The sequence below is a fragment of the Hemitrygon akajei genome, chromosome 28, assembly GCF_048418815.1.
Source record: "Hemitrygon akajei chromosome 28, sHemAka1.3, whole genome shotgun sequence".
NCBI lineage: Eukaryota > Metazoa > Chordata > Chondrichthyes > Myliobatiformes > Dasyatidae > Hemitrygon > Hemitrygon akajei.
In genome coordinates, this window is record NC_133151.1 from 6,027,141 (window position 1) to 6,042,112 (window position 14,972).

At 53.3% G+C, this 14,972-nt stretch overlaps 1 protein-coding gene across 2 annotated transcripts in view; it reads right to left on the bottom strand.

The window, feature by feature from the left end:
- Positions 1 to 834: 834 nt before the first annotated feature.
- The window catches only part of LOC140717641 (cation channel sperm-associated protein 1-like), a 20,706-nt gene continuing 6,568 nt past the window's right edge, over positions 835 to 14,972 (bottom strand). For both annotated transcript variants that reach the window (XM_073031247.1, XM_073031246.1), the window contains 6 exons: positions 14,371 to 14,434; positions 12,834 to 12,906; positions 12,041 to 12,098; positions 5,923 to 6,007; positions 3,760 to 3,946; positions 835 to 965 (listed from right to left, as the gene is read on the bottom strand). In XM_073031247.1, coding sequence (XP_072887348.1) covers positions 849 to 965; positions 3,760 to 3,946; positions 5,923 to 6,007; positions 12,041 to 12,098; positions 12,834 to 12,906; positions 14,371 to 14,434 — 584 coding nt within the window. In that variant the 3' untranslated portion in view covers positions 835 to 848. The remainder of the gene's footprint in view (positions 966 to 3,759; positions 3,947 to 5,922; positions 6,008 to 12,040; positions 12,099 to 12,833; positions 12,907 to 14,370; positions 14,435 to 14,972) is intronic.

Here is a 14,972-nt window from a genome sequence, read left to right on the forward strand (position 1 = left end):
TAGACTCCCCCACTATAGGAAACATCCTCTCCACATCCACTCTATCTGTGTCCTCTGGTCCTAGACTCCCCCACTATAGGAAACATCCTCTCCACATCCACTCTATCTGTCTCCTCTGGTCCTAGACTCCCCCACTACAGGAAACATCCTCTCCACATCCACTCTATCTGTGTCCTCTGGTCCCAGACTCCCCCCACTATAGGAAACATCCTCTCCACATCCACTCTATCTGTGTCCTCTGGTCCTAGACTCCCCCACTATAGGAAACATCCTCTCCACATCCACTCTATCTGTGTCCTCTGGTCCTAGACTCTCCCCACTATAGGAAACATCCTCTCCACATCCACTCTATCTGTGTCCTCTGGTCCCAGACTCCCCCACTTTAGGAAACATCCTCTCCACATCCACTCTATCTGTTCACTATTTGATTGGTTTCAAAGAGATTCCCTCCCCCCACCATTCTTCTAAATTCCAGCAAGTACAGGCCCAGAGCCATCAAATGCTCCTCGTACTTTAACCCTTTCGTTCCTAGGATTATTCCCGTGAACACCCTCTGGTCCCTCTCTAATGCCAGCACATCTTTTCTTTTGGCAAGGGGCCCAGAGCCTGCTGGGAATACTCGCAAGCACGGCCTGACCAATGCCTCATAAAGCCTCAGCGTTACATCCTTGCTTTTCCAGTTGCTGGCTGGAATCGGGGTGGAGGTGGCGCTGGGGCTGCATTCCTCTCGGGTATGACTTCCCCGAAGCCGTCTCGCTGGGTCCGAGCACGGAACGCAGCGCGCGTGCAGAATCGGGAGAGCGGGAACGGTCAGAATTGCACAGAGCCACAACGCAACGTAAGATTATTTATTTACTGTTCCTGCTGAAGAGAGGGCGGATGGGCGGGGTGGGGCTGATGACTCGAACCCTTTCGACCAAGGTCTCCACCTCGCGCTCCCTGAGTCTGCTGCTCTGTTCGACGGTCTGCGAGAGAGGAGAACGAGGGTCACCTCGGTCGTAAACATCCCAGGCTGCACTGCACCCCTCCCCATCTCCCGTCTACCGCCCAGAGTGGTTTGTCCCATTGGTATAAAACCACGAGGGGCAAGGTCATAAAGATTAAAGGTCAGATCAAGAATTAGCTTGTCACACGTACATCAAAACATGGAGGGAATTGTGTCCGTTTGCGTCAACAACCAGCACTGTCCGAGGATGTGCTGGGGGCAGCCCACAAGTGTCACTGCGGTTCCGGCGCCGATGTAGCACGCCCGCAAGTCCCTAACGTTAACACGTGGGGAGAAAACTGGAGCACCCGGAGGAGACTCGCGGAGAGAACGCACAGGCGGCAGCGGGAATTGAACCCAGATCGCTGGCGCTGTGAAGCGTTATGCTGACCGCTACGCTCCGGGGCGTGAATGAGGTGCGACTCGCGTACACAACCAGCTGGGGCCTGGGAAGAGTCCTCAGATCCCAGCGGTATACAGGTTAACGCTAGGGACTTGTGGGCTCTTATGGTCTACAAGTCAGGGAGGGGGAGAAAAGGCCATTTAAACCAGTGCCATTTGCCAGCGTTTGGCCCGTATCCCTCTAAACCTTTCCTATTTCTGTACCTGTCTTCGGTGCTGCCCTCCAGTATGCGCTCAGTGGAAGAGGAGTTGGATTGCGTTCGCCCGCGGCTGCACTGGCATGTGATGAACCAGCCTCTTTCCCCTCTTCTGGCACCTTTCCCCTGCCCCCCCCCCTTCTCAGTCCCAAAGGAGAGTCTCGACCAAAAATGTCGCCCGTTTGTTCGTCTCCACAGGTGCTGCCCGACCTGCTGAGTTCCTCCAGCATTTTGTCTGTGTTGCTTGTGATGGGGAATGCCGCTCCATCGATCCTGGTGTCACGATGCTCAGGGACTTGGGCAACATATTTATTTTTGGTGACAGTCTTTCTGCTTTCGTAACTATAAGTGCGGCGTGTGACTGTTGGTGCTGTGTTTTGCAGCAGCTTCGATTAGGACCGTAGAACGTGACGGCACAGAAACAGGCCTTTTGGCCCTTCCTGGCTGTGCCGAACCATTTTCCTGCCTAGTCCCACTGACCTGCACCCGGCCCATAATCCCTCCAAACCCCTCTCATCCATGTACCTGTCCCAAGTTTTTCTTAAATGTTAAAAGTGAGTCTGCATTTACCACTTCATCTGGCAGCTCGTTCCACACTCCCACCACTCTCTGTGTGAAGAAGCCCCCTCTAATGTTCCCTTTAAACTTTTCCCCCTTCACCCTTAACCCATGTCCTCTGGTTTTTTTTTCTCCCCTAGCCTCAGTGGAAAAAGCCTGCTTGCGTTCACTCTATCTATACCCATCATCATTTTATACACCTCCATCAAATCTCCCCTCATTCTCCTACGCTCCAGGGAATAAAGTCCTAACCTATTCAACCTTTCTCTGTAACTCAGTTTCTCAAGTCCCGGCAGCATCCTTGTAAACCATCTCTGCACTCTTTTTCAACCTCTTTAATATCCTTATTAGTCGTATTCAAGTGTGTGCTCGAATGGCAATTAAATTTGAACCAAACCACTTCCTCTGGCCGTTTATTTCCACCACCCTCCGGGCAAAGAAGTTGCCCTTCGGGTTCCCCTTAAAACCTTCCCCTCAAGCCAATTCCTTCTTGATTCCCCAAGTCGTTGGGGCTCAGGAGCGGCTAGATTGGAGCCCTGAGACAACTTGAGTTTAATTGAACCCCCATCGTCAAGGACCCCCAACACCCTTTTCTCACTGTCGCCATGGGGAAGGAGGTAAAGGAGCCTCAGGTCCCACACCACCAGGTTCGGAGACAGTTATTACCCCTCAACCATCAGGCTCCTGAGTAGAGGGGATAACTTCACTTGCCTCAACTCTGAACCGATTCCACAACCCACAGACTCACTTTCAAGGACTCTTTACAACTGGTATTCTCAGTAATATTATTCACCTACTAATATATTTTTTTTGTAATTGCACAGCTTTGCACATAGGTTGTCTGGCCCCTACACATGCAGCACCGGTGTGGATCCCCAGCTGTGGGTAAATAGCCCCACTGCCTCGGGAGTAAAACCCAGACGGCAGATCCGGAGCGGAGCCCCTAAGGCGGCTGGACGTCACTGACCATCCTCCCGGCAGCTCCTGCGGCCGAGCCGGGGCCAAACGTATCGCTTCATAAGCTTTCCTTCGGACTACACCGGTGAGGCCGAGAGGGGGATCTTGACGACTGGGGCGTCTCGGGATCTCCACACCTTCCTCCCAGGCTCGTGATGATGATCACCCATTGTCCTTCGAGATGGACGGTAGCTTTCCATTGATTCTGTGGTTTATCTTCCTATTTACCGTCAATGCTGGTAAAATGAATTTACTTTGAACTTCGCTGGCCAGTGCTGTGAAGCGTTACGCCAGCCGTTCCACCCAGTGAGTTCCAGAGACCGAACTCTGGTTGGGTCACCGTCCGTGGTAGTGCCACACTATTACAGTGCGTGCGTTCTTCCCGTGGCCGTCTGGGTGCTCCAGTTTCCTCCCACTCTCCAGAGGTGTACCGGTTAGTCGGTTAATTGGTTACCTAGACATGGCCAAAGCAGCACTCCCAAAATGCCAAAGGAGCTCAGCAGGCCAGGCAGAAAAGAGTGAACAGTCGACGTTTCGGGCCGAGACCCTTCGTAACTCGGCCAGGGTTAAATAGGTGGGTGTCCCGCGCTGTAACTCTTAACGGAAATGGAAGTAAATAAAAGGACACCCGATTCCCTTCAAGAGTCCGTCCCCCCTCACCTGGAACCGATCCCTCCTCGAGGTGCCCTGCCCGAGGCTGCCCTCCGCCGCCCTGAGGGAGCTGGGCTGTACCTCGAAGAAGCAGTCGAGGGTCTCATTCAGCATGGTGTTCTCCATCTCGAACAGGTACAGCTGGTGCTCGATGGCCCCCAGCAGCTGGAAGCAGTAGAATATCAGCATCTTCTCCCTGTGAGGCGGGGGCAGGGCACAGTGAGAGGAGGGGAGGGGTTCCTCCCTAATCCTGCCAGCATCTTCTCCCTGTGAGGCGGGGGCTCTGCACTGTGAGAGGAGGGGAGGGGTACCCCACACTCAATCCCCCACCAGTCCCATCGCCAGATCCCATACTGCCAAGAGCACTCGTTACCCTTCAGGACAGTGAGGCATGAATAGAATTCTTACTTCGCAGGCTCTTTCCGTCAGACTACCAGTGGGACCCCACCCCTTCCCATTCACTCCCAATGGGACCCCACCCCTTCCCATTCACTCCCAATGGGACCCCACCCCTTCCCATTCACTCCCAGTGGGACCTCACCCCTTCCCATTCACTCCGGCCGTCCGTACTCCCAATGGGACCCCACCCCTTCCCATTCACTCCCACCATCCACACTCCCAATGGGACCCCACCCCTTCCCATTCACTCCCAATGGGACCCCACCCCTTCCCATTCACTCCCAATGGGACCCCACCCCTTCCCATTCACTCCCAATGAGACCCCACCCCTTCCCATTCACTCCCAATGGGACCCCACCCCCTTCCCATTCACTCCGGCTGTCTGTACTCCCAATGGGACCCCACCCCTTCCCATTCACTCTCACAGTCCGCACTCCCAATGGGACCCCACCCCTTCCCATTCACTCCCAATGGGACCCCACCCCTTCCCATTCACTCCCAATGAGACCCCACCCCTTCCCATTCACTCCCAATGGGACCCCACCCCTTCCCATTCACTCCGGCTGTCCGTACTCCCAATGGGACCCCACCCCTTCCCATTCACTCCCAATGAGACCCCACCCCTTCCCATTCACTCCCAATGAGACCCCACCCCTTCCCATTCACTCCGGCCGTCCGTACTCCCCAATGGGACCCCACCCCTTCCCATTCACTCCCAATGGGACCCCACCCCTCGGCCGTCCGTACTCCTAATGGGACCCCACCCCTTCCCATTCACTCCGACCATCCGTACTCCAAATGGGACCCCACCCCTTCCCATTTACTCCAACTGTCCACACTCCCAATGGGACCCCACCCCTTCCCATTCACTCTCACAGTCCGTACTCCCAATGGGACCCACCCCTTCCCATTCACTCTCACAGTCCGCACTCCCAATGGGACCCCACCCCTTCCCATTCACTCTCACAGTCCGCACTCCCAATGGGACCCCACCCCTTCCCATTCACTCTCACAGTCCGCACTCCCAATGGGACCCCACCCCTTCCCATTCACTCCCAATGGGACCCACCACTTCCAATTCACCCCCACCGTCCACACACCCATAGTGCAGTGCTGCCTCCCACAATGCAGGACAGCGATCAGAGTTAGAGAGAGGAGCTTTGAGCTCGGACTTGCTGCTGGTCTCTGTAAAAATCTTTATCCCTGTGGTGATCATCTCTACCCCTCTGACCACCCACCCCACCCACCTCTACCCCTACGCCCACCCAACCCCCTCACCACTACCCCTCTGACCACCCACCCACCTCTACCCCTACGCCCACCCACCCCCTCACTACCCCTCTGACTACCCACCCCACCCACCTCTACCCCTACGCCCACCCATCCCCCTCACCTCTACCCCTCTGACCACCCTCCCCACCCACCTCTACCCCTATGCCCACCCATCCCCCTCACCACTACCCCTCTGACCACCCACCCACCTCTACCCCTACGCCCACCCACCCCCCTCACTACCCCTCTGACTACCCACCCCACCCACCTCTACCCCTACACCCACCCATCCCCCTCACCTCTACCCCTCTGACCACCCTCCCCACCCACCTCTACCCCTATGCCCACCCATCCCCCTCACCTCTACCCCTACGCCCACCCACCCCCTCACTACCCCTCTGACTACCCACCCCACCCACCTCTACCCCTACGCCCACCCAATCCCCTCACCACTACCCCTCTTCCCACCCACCTACCTCTACCCTCCTCGCACACTCTTACCTTTGTGTCTGTTTGTTGTAGTGTTCATCGATGACCCTCATCAGGATCATCTCTTTATCTTCTCTCACACTGTTCACCTCACCCTCTGCCGGGATCACAGACAGCAACTGCGTGTAAGGAGCCACTGTCCCAGCCCCACCAGCACTCCAACCACATGACATAGGGGCAGCATTGGGCCATTCACTCCATCCAGTGATCTGCCATTCCGTCATGGCGGATTCATTACCCCTCTCAACCCCGTTCTCCTGCCTTCTCCCCGTAACCTTTGACCCCCTGACTGACCAAGAACCTATCGACCTCCGCTTTAAATATGCCCAACGACCTCCACAGCCGCCTGTGGCAGCGAATTCCACAGATTCACCACCCTCGGCCTACAGAAAATCCTCTTCGTCTCTGGGTCGTAAAGAACGCTTTCATAAATCAATGTACTGCGTACAAGAGATGGGAAGTTATACTGATAAGACATTGGTGAGGCCTAATTTGGAGTATTGTGCGCAATTTTCGTCACCTACCCACAGGAAAGGTGTAAATAAGGTTGAAAGAGTACAGAGAAAATTTACAAGGATGTTGCCAGGTTATAAGGAAAGATTCAATAGAACTTTATTTCTTAAAACTAGATTGAGAGGGGATTTGATAGTGGTGTACAAAATTATGAGGGGTATAGATAGGGTAAACGCAACAGGCTTTTTCCACTGAGGTTGGGGGGGGGGGATGACGACCAGTGGTCATGGGTTAAGGGTGAAAGGTGAGAGGTTTGAGGGGAACATGAGGGGAAACTTCTTCGCTGGAACGAGTTGCCAGCACAAGTGGTGCATGTGAGCTCGATCTCACCGTTTGGGAGAAGTTTGGACATGTACACAGATCGTAGGGGAATGGAGGGTTGTGGTCATGGTGTGTTCATGGGAGTAGGCAGCTTAAATGGTCTGGCACGGACTAGATGGGCCGAACGGCCTTTTTCTCTGCTGTACTTTTCTATGACTCTGTTCTAAAGGGACACCCTTGTATTCTGAAGCTTTGTCCTCTGGTCCTAGACCCCCCCCCCACTATAGGAAACATCCTCTCCACATCCACTCTATCTGTGTCCTCTGGTCCTAGACCCCCCCCCCACTATAGGAAACATCCTCTCCACATCCACTCTATCTGTGTCCTCTGGTCCTAGATCCCCCACTACAGGAAACATCCTCTCCACATCCACTCCATCTGTGTCCTCTGGTCCTAGACTCCCCCACTATAGGAAACATCCTCTCCACATCCACTCTATCTGTGTCCTCTGGTCCTAGACTCCCCCACTATAGGAAACATCCTCTCCACATCCACTCTATCTGTGTCCTCTGATCCTAGACTCCCCCACTATAGGAAACATCCTCTCCACATCCACTCTATCTGTGTCCTCTGGTCCTAGACTCCCCACTATAGGAAACATCCTCTCCACATCCACTCTATCTGTGTCCTCTGATCCTAGACTCTCCCACTATAGGAAACATCCTCTCCACATCCACTCTATCTGTGTCCTCTGGTCCTAGACTCCCCCACTATAGGAAACATCCTCTCCACATCCACTCTATCTGTGTCCTCTGATCCTAGACTCCCCCACTATAGGAAACATCCTCTCCACATCCACTCTATCTGTGTCCTCTGGTCCTAGACTCCCCACTATAGGAAACATCCTCTCCACATCCACTCTATCTGTGTCCTCTGATCCTAGACTCCCCCACTATAGGAAACATCCTCTCCACATCCACTCTATCTGTGTCCTCTGGTCCTAGACTCCCCACTATAGGAAACATCCTCTCCACATCCACTCTATCTGTGTCCTCTGGTCCTAGACTCCCCACTATAGGAAACATCCTCTCCACATCCACTCTATCTGTGTCCTCTGGTCCTAGACTCCCCCACTATAGGAAACATCCTCTCCACATGCACTCTATCTGCGTCCTCTGGTCCTAGACTCCCCACTATAGGAAACATCCTCTCCACATCCACTCTATCTGTGTCCTCTGGTCCTAGACTCCCCCACTATAGGAAACATCCTCTCCACATGCACTCTATCTGCGTCCTCTGGTCCTAGACTCCCCCACTATAGGAAACATCCTCTCCACATCCACTGTACTGTGTCCTCTGGTCCTAGACTCCCCCACTATAGGAAACATCCTCTCCACATCCACTCTATCTGTGTCCTCTGGTCCTAGACTCCCCCACTATAGGAAACATCCTCTCCACATCCACTCTATCTGTGTCCTTTGGTCCTAGACTCCCCCACTATAGGAAACACCCTCTCCACATCCACTCTATCTGTGTCCTCTGGTCCTAGACTCCCCCACTATAGGAAACATCCTCTCCACATGCACTCTATCTGCGTCCTCTGGTCCTAGACTCCCCCACTATAGGAAACATCCTCTCCACATGCACTCTATCTGCGTCCTCTGGTCCTAGACTCCCCCACTATAGGAAACATCCTCTCCACATCCACTGTACTGTGTCCTCTGGTCCTAGACTCCCCCAGTATAGGAAACATCCTCTCCACATCCACTCTATCTGTGTCCTCTGGTCCTAGACTCCCCCACTATAGGAAACATCCTCTCCACATCCACTCTATCTGTGTCCTCTGGTCCTAGACTCCCCCACTATAGGAAACATCCTCTCCACATCCACTCTATCTGTGTCCTCTGGTCCTAGACTCCCCCACTATAGGAAACATCCTCTCCACATGCACTCTATCTGCGTCCTCTGGTCCTAGACTCCCCCACTATAGGAAACATCCTCTCCACATGCACTCTATCTGCGTCCTCTGGTCCTAGACTCCCCCACTATAGGAAACATCCTCTCCACATCCACTGTACTGTGTCCTCTGGTCCTAGACTCCCCCACTATAGGAAACATCCTCTCCACATCCACTCTATCTGTGTCCTCTGGTCCTAGACTCCCCCACTATAGGAAACATCCTCTCCACATCCACTCTATCTGTGTCCTCTGGTCCTAGACTCCCCCACTATAGGAAACATCCTCTCCACATCCACTCTATCTGTGTCCTCTGGTCCTAGACTCCCCCACTATAGGAAACATCCTCTCCACATCCACTGTACTGTGTCCTCTGGTCCTAGACTCCCCACTATAGGAAACATCCTCTCCACATCCACTCTATCTGTGTCCTCTGGTCCTAGACTCCCCCACTATAGGAAACATCCTCTCCACATCCACTCTATCTGTGTCCTCTGGTCCTAGACTCCCCCACTATAGGAAACATCCTCTCCACATCCACTCTATCTGTGTCCTCTGGTCCTAGACTCCCCACTATAGGAAACATCCTCTCCACATCCACTCTATCTGTGTCCTCTGGTCCTAGACTCCCCACTATAGGAAACATCCCCTCCAGGTCCACTCTATCTGTGTCCTCTGGTCCTAGACTCCCCCACTATAGGAAACATCCTCTCCACGTCCACTCTATCTGTATCCTCTGGTCCTAGACTCCCCCACTATAGGAAACATCCTCTCCACGTCCAATCTATCTAGGCCTTTCAATATTCCATAGGTTTCCATGACAACCTGGCATTATCTTTTGTTTACTGAAGACGCTTCTTGCAAACTACAGTCCGACAGTGCTACACAGAGACAAAGTCAAAAAGAGATCAGCTTTACTTGTCACGTGTACATCGAAACACACAGTGAAATGCGTCGTTGGCATTAACGACCAACACAGCGCGAGGGTTTGCTGGGGACAGCCCACAAGTATCGGCATGCTTCCAGCGCCGACATAGCGTGTCCGCAGCCCTGACCGGTACGTCTTTGGAGTGCGGGAGCTAGCCAGAGCACCTGGAGGAGTCCCACATAGTCACGGGGAGAACGTACAGACAGTGGCAGGAATTGAACCTCGGTGTTCTCCGACGGTGTAATTGCCCCCTTCGTCTCTGATGAGCTTCTGGTCAGAGGATTGCGTCTTAAAAGGATTCTTACACGGAGGCTGATTACGGGGTAATCAGTACGTGTATGCTTTACAGCGCCAGCAATCAAGATCGGGGTCCATAGGCCCATGGATTAGTAAGCTGAGGGCATGCTATGTTAGCACCAGAAAGTCTTCAAAAGGCAGCTTCTATCACTAAGGACTCCTGCCACCCAGGACATGCCCTCTTCTCGTTGCTACCATCAGGGAGGGGGTACAGGAGCCTGAAGACACACACTCAACGATTCAGGAACAGCTTCTTCCCCTCTGCCATCAGGGAGGAGGTACAGGAGCCTGAAGACACACACTCAACGATTCAGGAACAGCTTCTTCCCCTCTGCCATCAGGGAGGAGGTACAGGAGCCTGAAGAAACACACTCAACGATTCAGGAACAGCTTCTTCCCCTCTGCCATCAGGGAGGAGGTACAGGAGCCTGAAGGCACACACTCAACGATTCAGGAACAGCTTCTTCCCCTCTGCCATCAGGGAGGAGGTACAGGAGCCTGAAGACACACACTCAACGATTCAGGAACAGCTTCTTCCCCTCTGCCATCAGGGAGGAGGTACAGGAGCCTGAAGACACACACTCAGCGATTCAGGAACAGCTTCTTCCCCTCTGCCATCAGGGAGGAGGTACAGGAGCCTGAAGACACACACTCAGCGATTCAGGAACAGCTTCTTCCCCTCTGCCATCAGGGAGGGGGTACAGGAGCCTGAAGACACACACTCAGCGATTCAGGAACAGCTTCTTCCCCTCCACCATCCAATTTCACCCATGAACACCACCTCACTATCTGTTTTGTCTTTTTTGTTTACTTTTAATATATAATCCCTGATTGCAATTTATAGTGGTTTTTTTTTAAATTGTGTACTGCTGCCGCCAAAGGACAAACTTCACGGTGACACCGAGCCCGATTCGGAAAGTGCGGCGGCACTTGCCTCCTCGGAACCGTGCTGGCCGTTGCGTTTCTCCCGCTGCGTTCCGTCACGCGGTCGGTCCTGCCCGACCAGCCGGCGTGGGGGAGTCGCCAACGCATGATTCCCCCCCCCCGGCTGGGATTGGGAGCACGTGGAAGATGAAAGAGGCGCACTTGCGAGCTTGACTGGGGCGGGGCAGAACAGGTTCCCTTCCACTCGATCGGCCAGGATGGAATGGGCTGAATGGCCTAATTCTGCTCCTGTGCTTTGTAGTCTTACATAGGTATGCTCAGTGGCTTCTTGATTAGATATCTCCAGTGCCATCCCAGCTTAACCACTTCAGGGTTTGACGTGTTGTGCGTTCAGAGACTGCACACCACTATTGGTCACTGTCAGCTTGAACCAGTCCGGCCAATCACCTCTGACCTCCCTCATTAACAAAACGTTTTCTCTCAAGCGGTGCTGTGTCTTAGCTTGGAGAAAATTGGAAGTCGAACCTTTATTTGATTTTGAGAAGAGACGTGGCTCACTTGCTCGTTACTGTCATTTCAGTGAACTGACAGATTTCCTCCACGATCTGAGTGTAAATTTTTTTTTGATATATCTTTCTTTCTTGTTGGCGGCTCGGTGGTTATTTTTAGAAGCTTTCTGTATGACGCACGGCTCCGGGGTTGTACTCCCAATGGGTTTCTTTTTTTCCCCTCACTTTTCTTGCTTAGTAGGGGTTTTTTTTAAAATTCACAAAAATTTTCAAATCTTTAAGATAATTTTTTTTGAGGGATTGTAAGTGTTGTTACTTAAATGTACCTGTGTTATTTTTGAATAATAATAATAATAATACTAAAAAGATTTGAAAAGGAAACATTTTCGCCCACAGAACTGCCGCTCGCTGGATATTTTCCTGCTTTTCGCACCCTTCTCTATAAACTCCAGAGACATGAAAAATCCCAGGGAATCAGTGGTTTCTGAGATACTCAAGTCACCCCGTCTGGCGCCAGCAATCACTCCACAGTCACAGTCACTTCGATCGCTTTCTCCCCCTTTCTGATGTTCGGGCCTAACAACTGAGCCTCTTGACCGTGCCTGCAAGCTTCTATGTATTGAGTTGCTGCCGCACGATTGGCTGATTATAGATGTTCGCGTTAACGAGCAAGTGTACTGGGATACCTAATAAAGTGGCCACTGACTCCCCCACCCCTCCCTGTCACCCAGCCGCGCAGAACCAACCAACGGGAAGGGTTTCTGCTGTCCCCTCACCAGACCTTTGTTCGCGGCGTCCGTGAATTCATCGGACAGGCTGCCCCTCTCGTTCAGCAACTCCTGCAAAGGCACGACGGGGGGGACGTTACAGCTCCACGCTTTACTTAGAGATACAGCACAGTACCGGCCCCTTCCGACCGCCGCTCCCGCGCATGCAGCCATTGCCGCCAGGCAGCCGGAATAAAGGCAGGCAAGGAAAATGTTTACGAAACGCGGAAGATTTCCTTGTCGTGCTGTTTTTCATTTGTCGACTAATAAATTTATTCAAAAATAGGTGACACTTCGATTTTCATTCTAAATACTCAAAGTGAATATTACAAAAATAAAACCGCACAGTTTCCAGGCTGTGTAACAATTGCCTGCTCAGGGCAATGGTCGGTCCGAGCAGCTGTGAAACAAACTTGGAGGGAACGTTGCTTCTGACTCCGCTCGCCCAAAACGTAGGTGATCTCTTGACATCTTAAGGAGGCTGGGAGTCTCTTGCTTACAGTCCCTTTCCCTTTCTCTCTCTGGCCAAGAATCTGACACATGACTGGCTTTCCCCCAACTGACCCCAAAGGTCAATGTGTGGACCCCTCTCCCCCCACCCCATCCAAAAGCACCCAGCACTCCCGCAGTATCTGTCGGGGGAGATGTTCATCTGGGGCTCTGCGGGGCAGTGAATTTTGGAGTCCACATGGAAACTGTCCCGATCTCCGGCTTCCCTCCCCAATACCAGCTGACCCTCCCCCCTCCCCCCCCCCCACGCACCAGGGCCAGTTAGGGTGCCGGGCACAGTGTGGAATCTGCTCTCACCTTCTGTTTCTTGGCTTCGTTCTGCTGGTTGATGATCAGTTGGAAGTTGTCGACCAGGATAGCGATGAAAAGCCTGGAACAAGAGGAATCCAGGTCGGGCGTTGTGGACAACCCAGGTCAGGAGCTGTGTCCAATCCCAGGCTGAAGGTAATCCAGGTCGGGTGTTGTGACCAACCCCAGGACTCCCAGGCTGAAGATAATCCAGGTCGGGTGTTGTGACCAACCCCAGGACTCCCAGGCTGAAGGTAATCCAGGTCGGGTGTTGTGGACAACCCCAGGACAACCAGGCTGAAGATAATCCAGGTCGGGTGTTGTGACCAACCCCAGGACTCCCAGACTGAAGGTAATCCAGGTCGGGTGTTGTGGCCAACCCCAGGACCCTCTGGTCTTGTCGTAACCTAAGCAGCTAACACTGGAGGAGTGTCTCTGTTGGCAAGCGTTGCCAGTGGACTGTGTCTCCTCTGCTGGAGGGCAGAATTCACTGAAGTTCAGAGCTTTTCCATAGAGTGGGAAGGGGAGGGGTCCCATTGAGAATGAATTGGGGTGAATGGGAAGGGGTGGGGTCCCATTGAGAATGAATTGGGGTGAATGGGAAGGGGTGGGGTCCTATTGGGAATGAATGGAATGGGGTGGGGACCCATTGGGAGTGTGGTCGGTGGGAGTGAATGGGAAGGAGTGGGGTCCCATTGGGAGTGTGAACGGTGGGAGTGAATGGGAAGGGGTGGGGTCCCATTAGGAATGAATGGAATGGGGTGGGGTCCCATTGGGAGTGAATGGGAAGGAGTGGGGGTCCCATTGGGAGTGTGGTCGGTGGGAGTGAATGGGAAGGAGTGGGGTCCCATTGGGAGTGTGGTCGGTGGGAGTGAATGGGAAGGAGTGGGGTCCCATTGGGAGTGTGGACAGTGGGAGTGAATGGGAAGGGGTGGGGGTCCCATTGGGAGTGTGGACAGTGGGAGTGAATGGGAAGGGGTGGGGTCCCATTGGGACAGTGGGGGTGAATGGGAAGGGGTGGGTCCCATTGGGAGTGTGGGGGGTGAATGGGAAGTGGTGAGTCCCATTGGGACAGTGGGGGTGAATGAGAAGGGGTGGGGTCCCATTGGGAGTGTGGACAGTGGGGGTGAATGAGAAGGGGTGGGGTCCCATTGGGAGTGTGGACAGTGGGGTTGAATGGGAAGGGGTGGGTCCCATTGGGAGTGTGGGGGTGAATGGGAAGGGGTGGGTCCCATTGGGACAGTGGGGGTGAATGGGAAGGGGTGGGGTCCCATTGGGACAGTGGGGGTGAATGGGAAGGGGTGTGTCCCATTGGGAGTGTGGATGGTGGGAGTGAACGGGAAGGGGTGGGATCCCATTGGGACAGTGGGGTGAATGGGAAGGGGTGGGGTCCCATTGGGACAGTGGGGGTGAATGGGAAGAGGTGGGTCCCATTGGGACAGTGGGGGTGAATGGGAAGGGGCAGTAGGAGTAAATTTCAAGCGATGGGTTCCCTGGGTGAGGAACTTTGAATGGGACTGACACTCCCAGTTGCGCATACACTCACGTGAAGAAGATGAAATGCTCGACGAAGATGTAGAAGACAAGGAAGATACTTATATGCCAGTAACCTGTGGGGGACAAGGCAGAAACACAGTGCGGAGGCTGGAGGTCAGACCAAACCCAACCAATCATTGCCTCACGGTTTGCATTCTTGCATTGGGCATGAGAGAGAGAGAGGCGTGGGGGCCGGCGTGCCCCACCAGGGGGCGGTGTGGCGCGGCGCCTGGCCTGGAGTCGGTTACGCCGGCTACCGCACCGAGGCAGCGTTGGATTAGAGTTCAATTAATCATAACCATAACAATATCTTGTTGTTGACAGAGTGCTTCTCATGCAAATGACGTGGCTCAGGGTGCTTTGTAGCCAGATAGCGAGCAGACTTCGAATTGAAAGTTTAAAAAAAGATGTCCGTTAAAAGCAAGGTTAAATAAATGGGTTTTGGGCTGGTGTTTGGAAGTGTCAGCTGAGTCCCCTTACGGTCTTGGGTATTGAATTGCACAGTTTAGGAGCTTAGTTCAAAAAGAAAAATGACCTGTAAATTGTCTAGGTGGTTTAAATTTAAGCGGCCTGACAACTCGAGCTTACACACACACAAAATGCTGGTGGAAC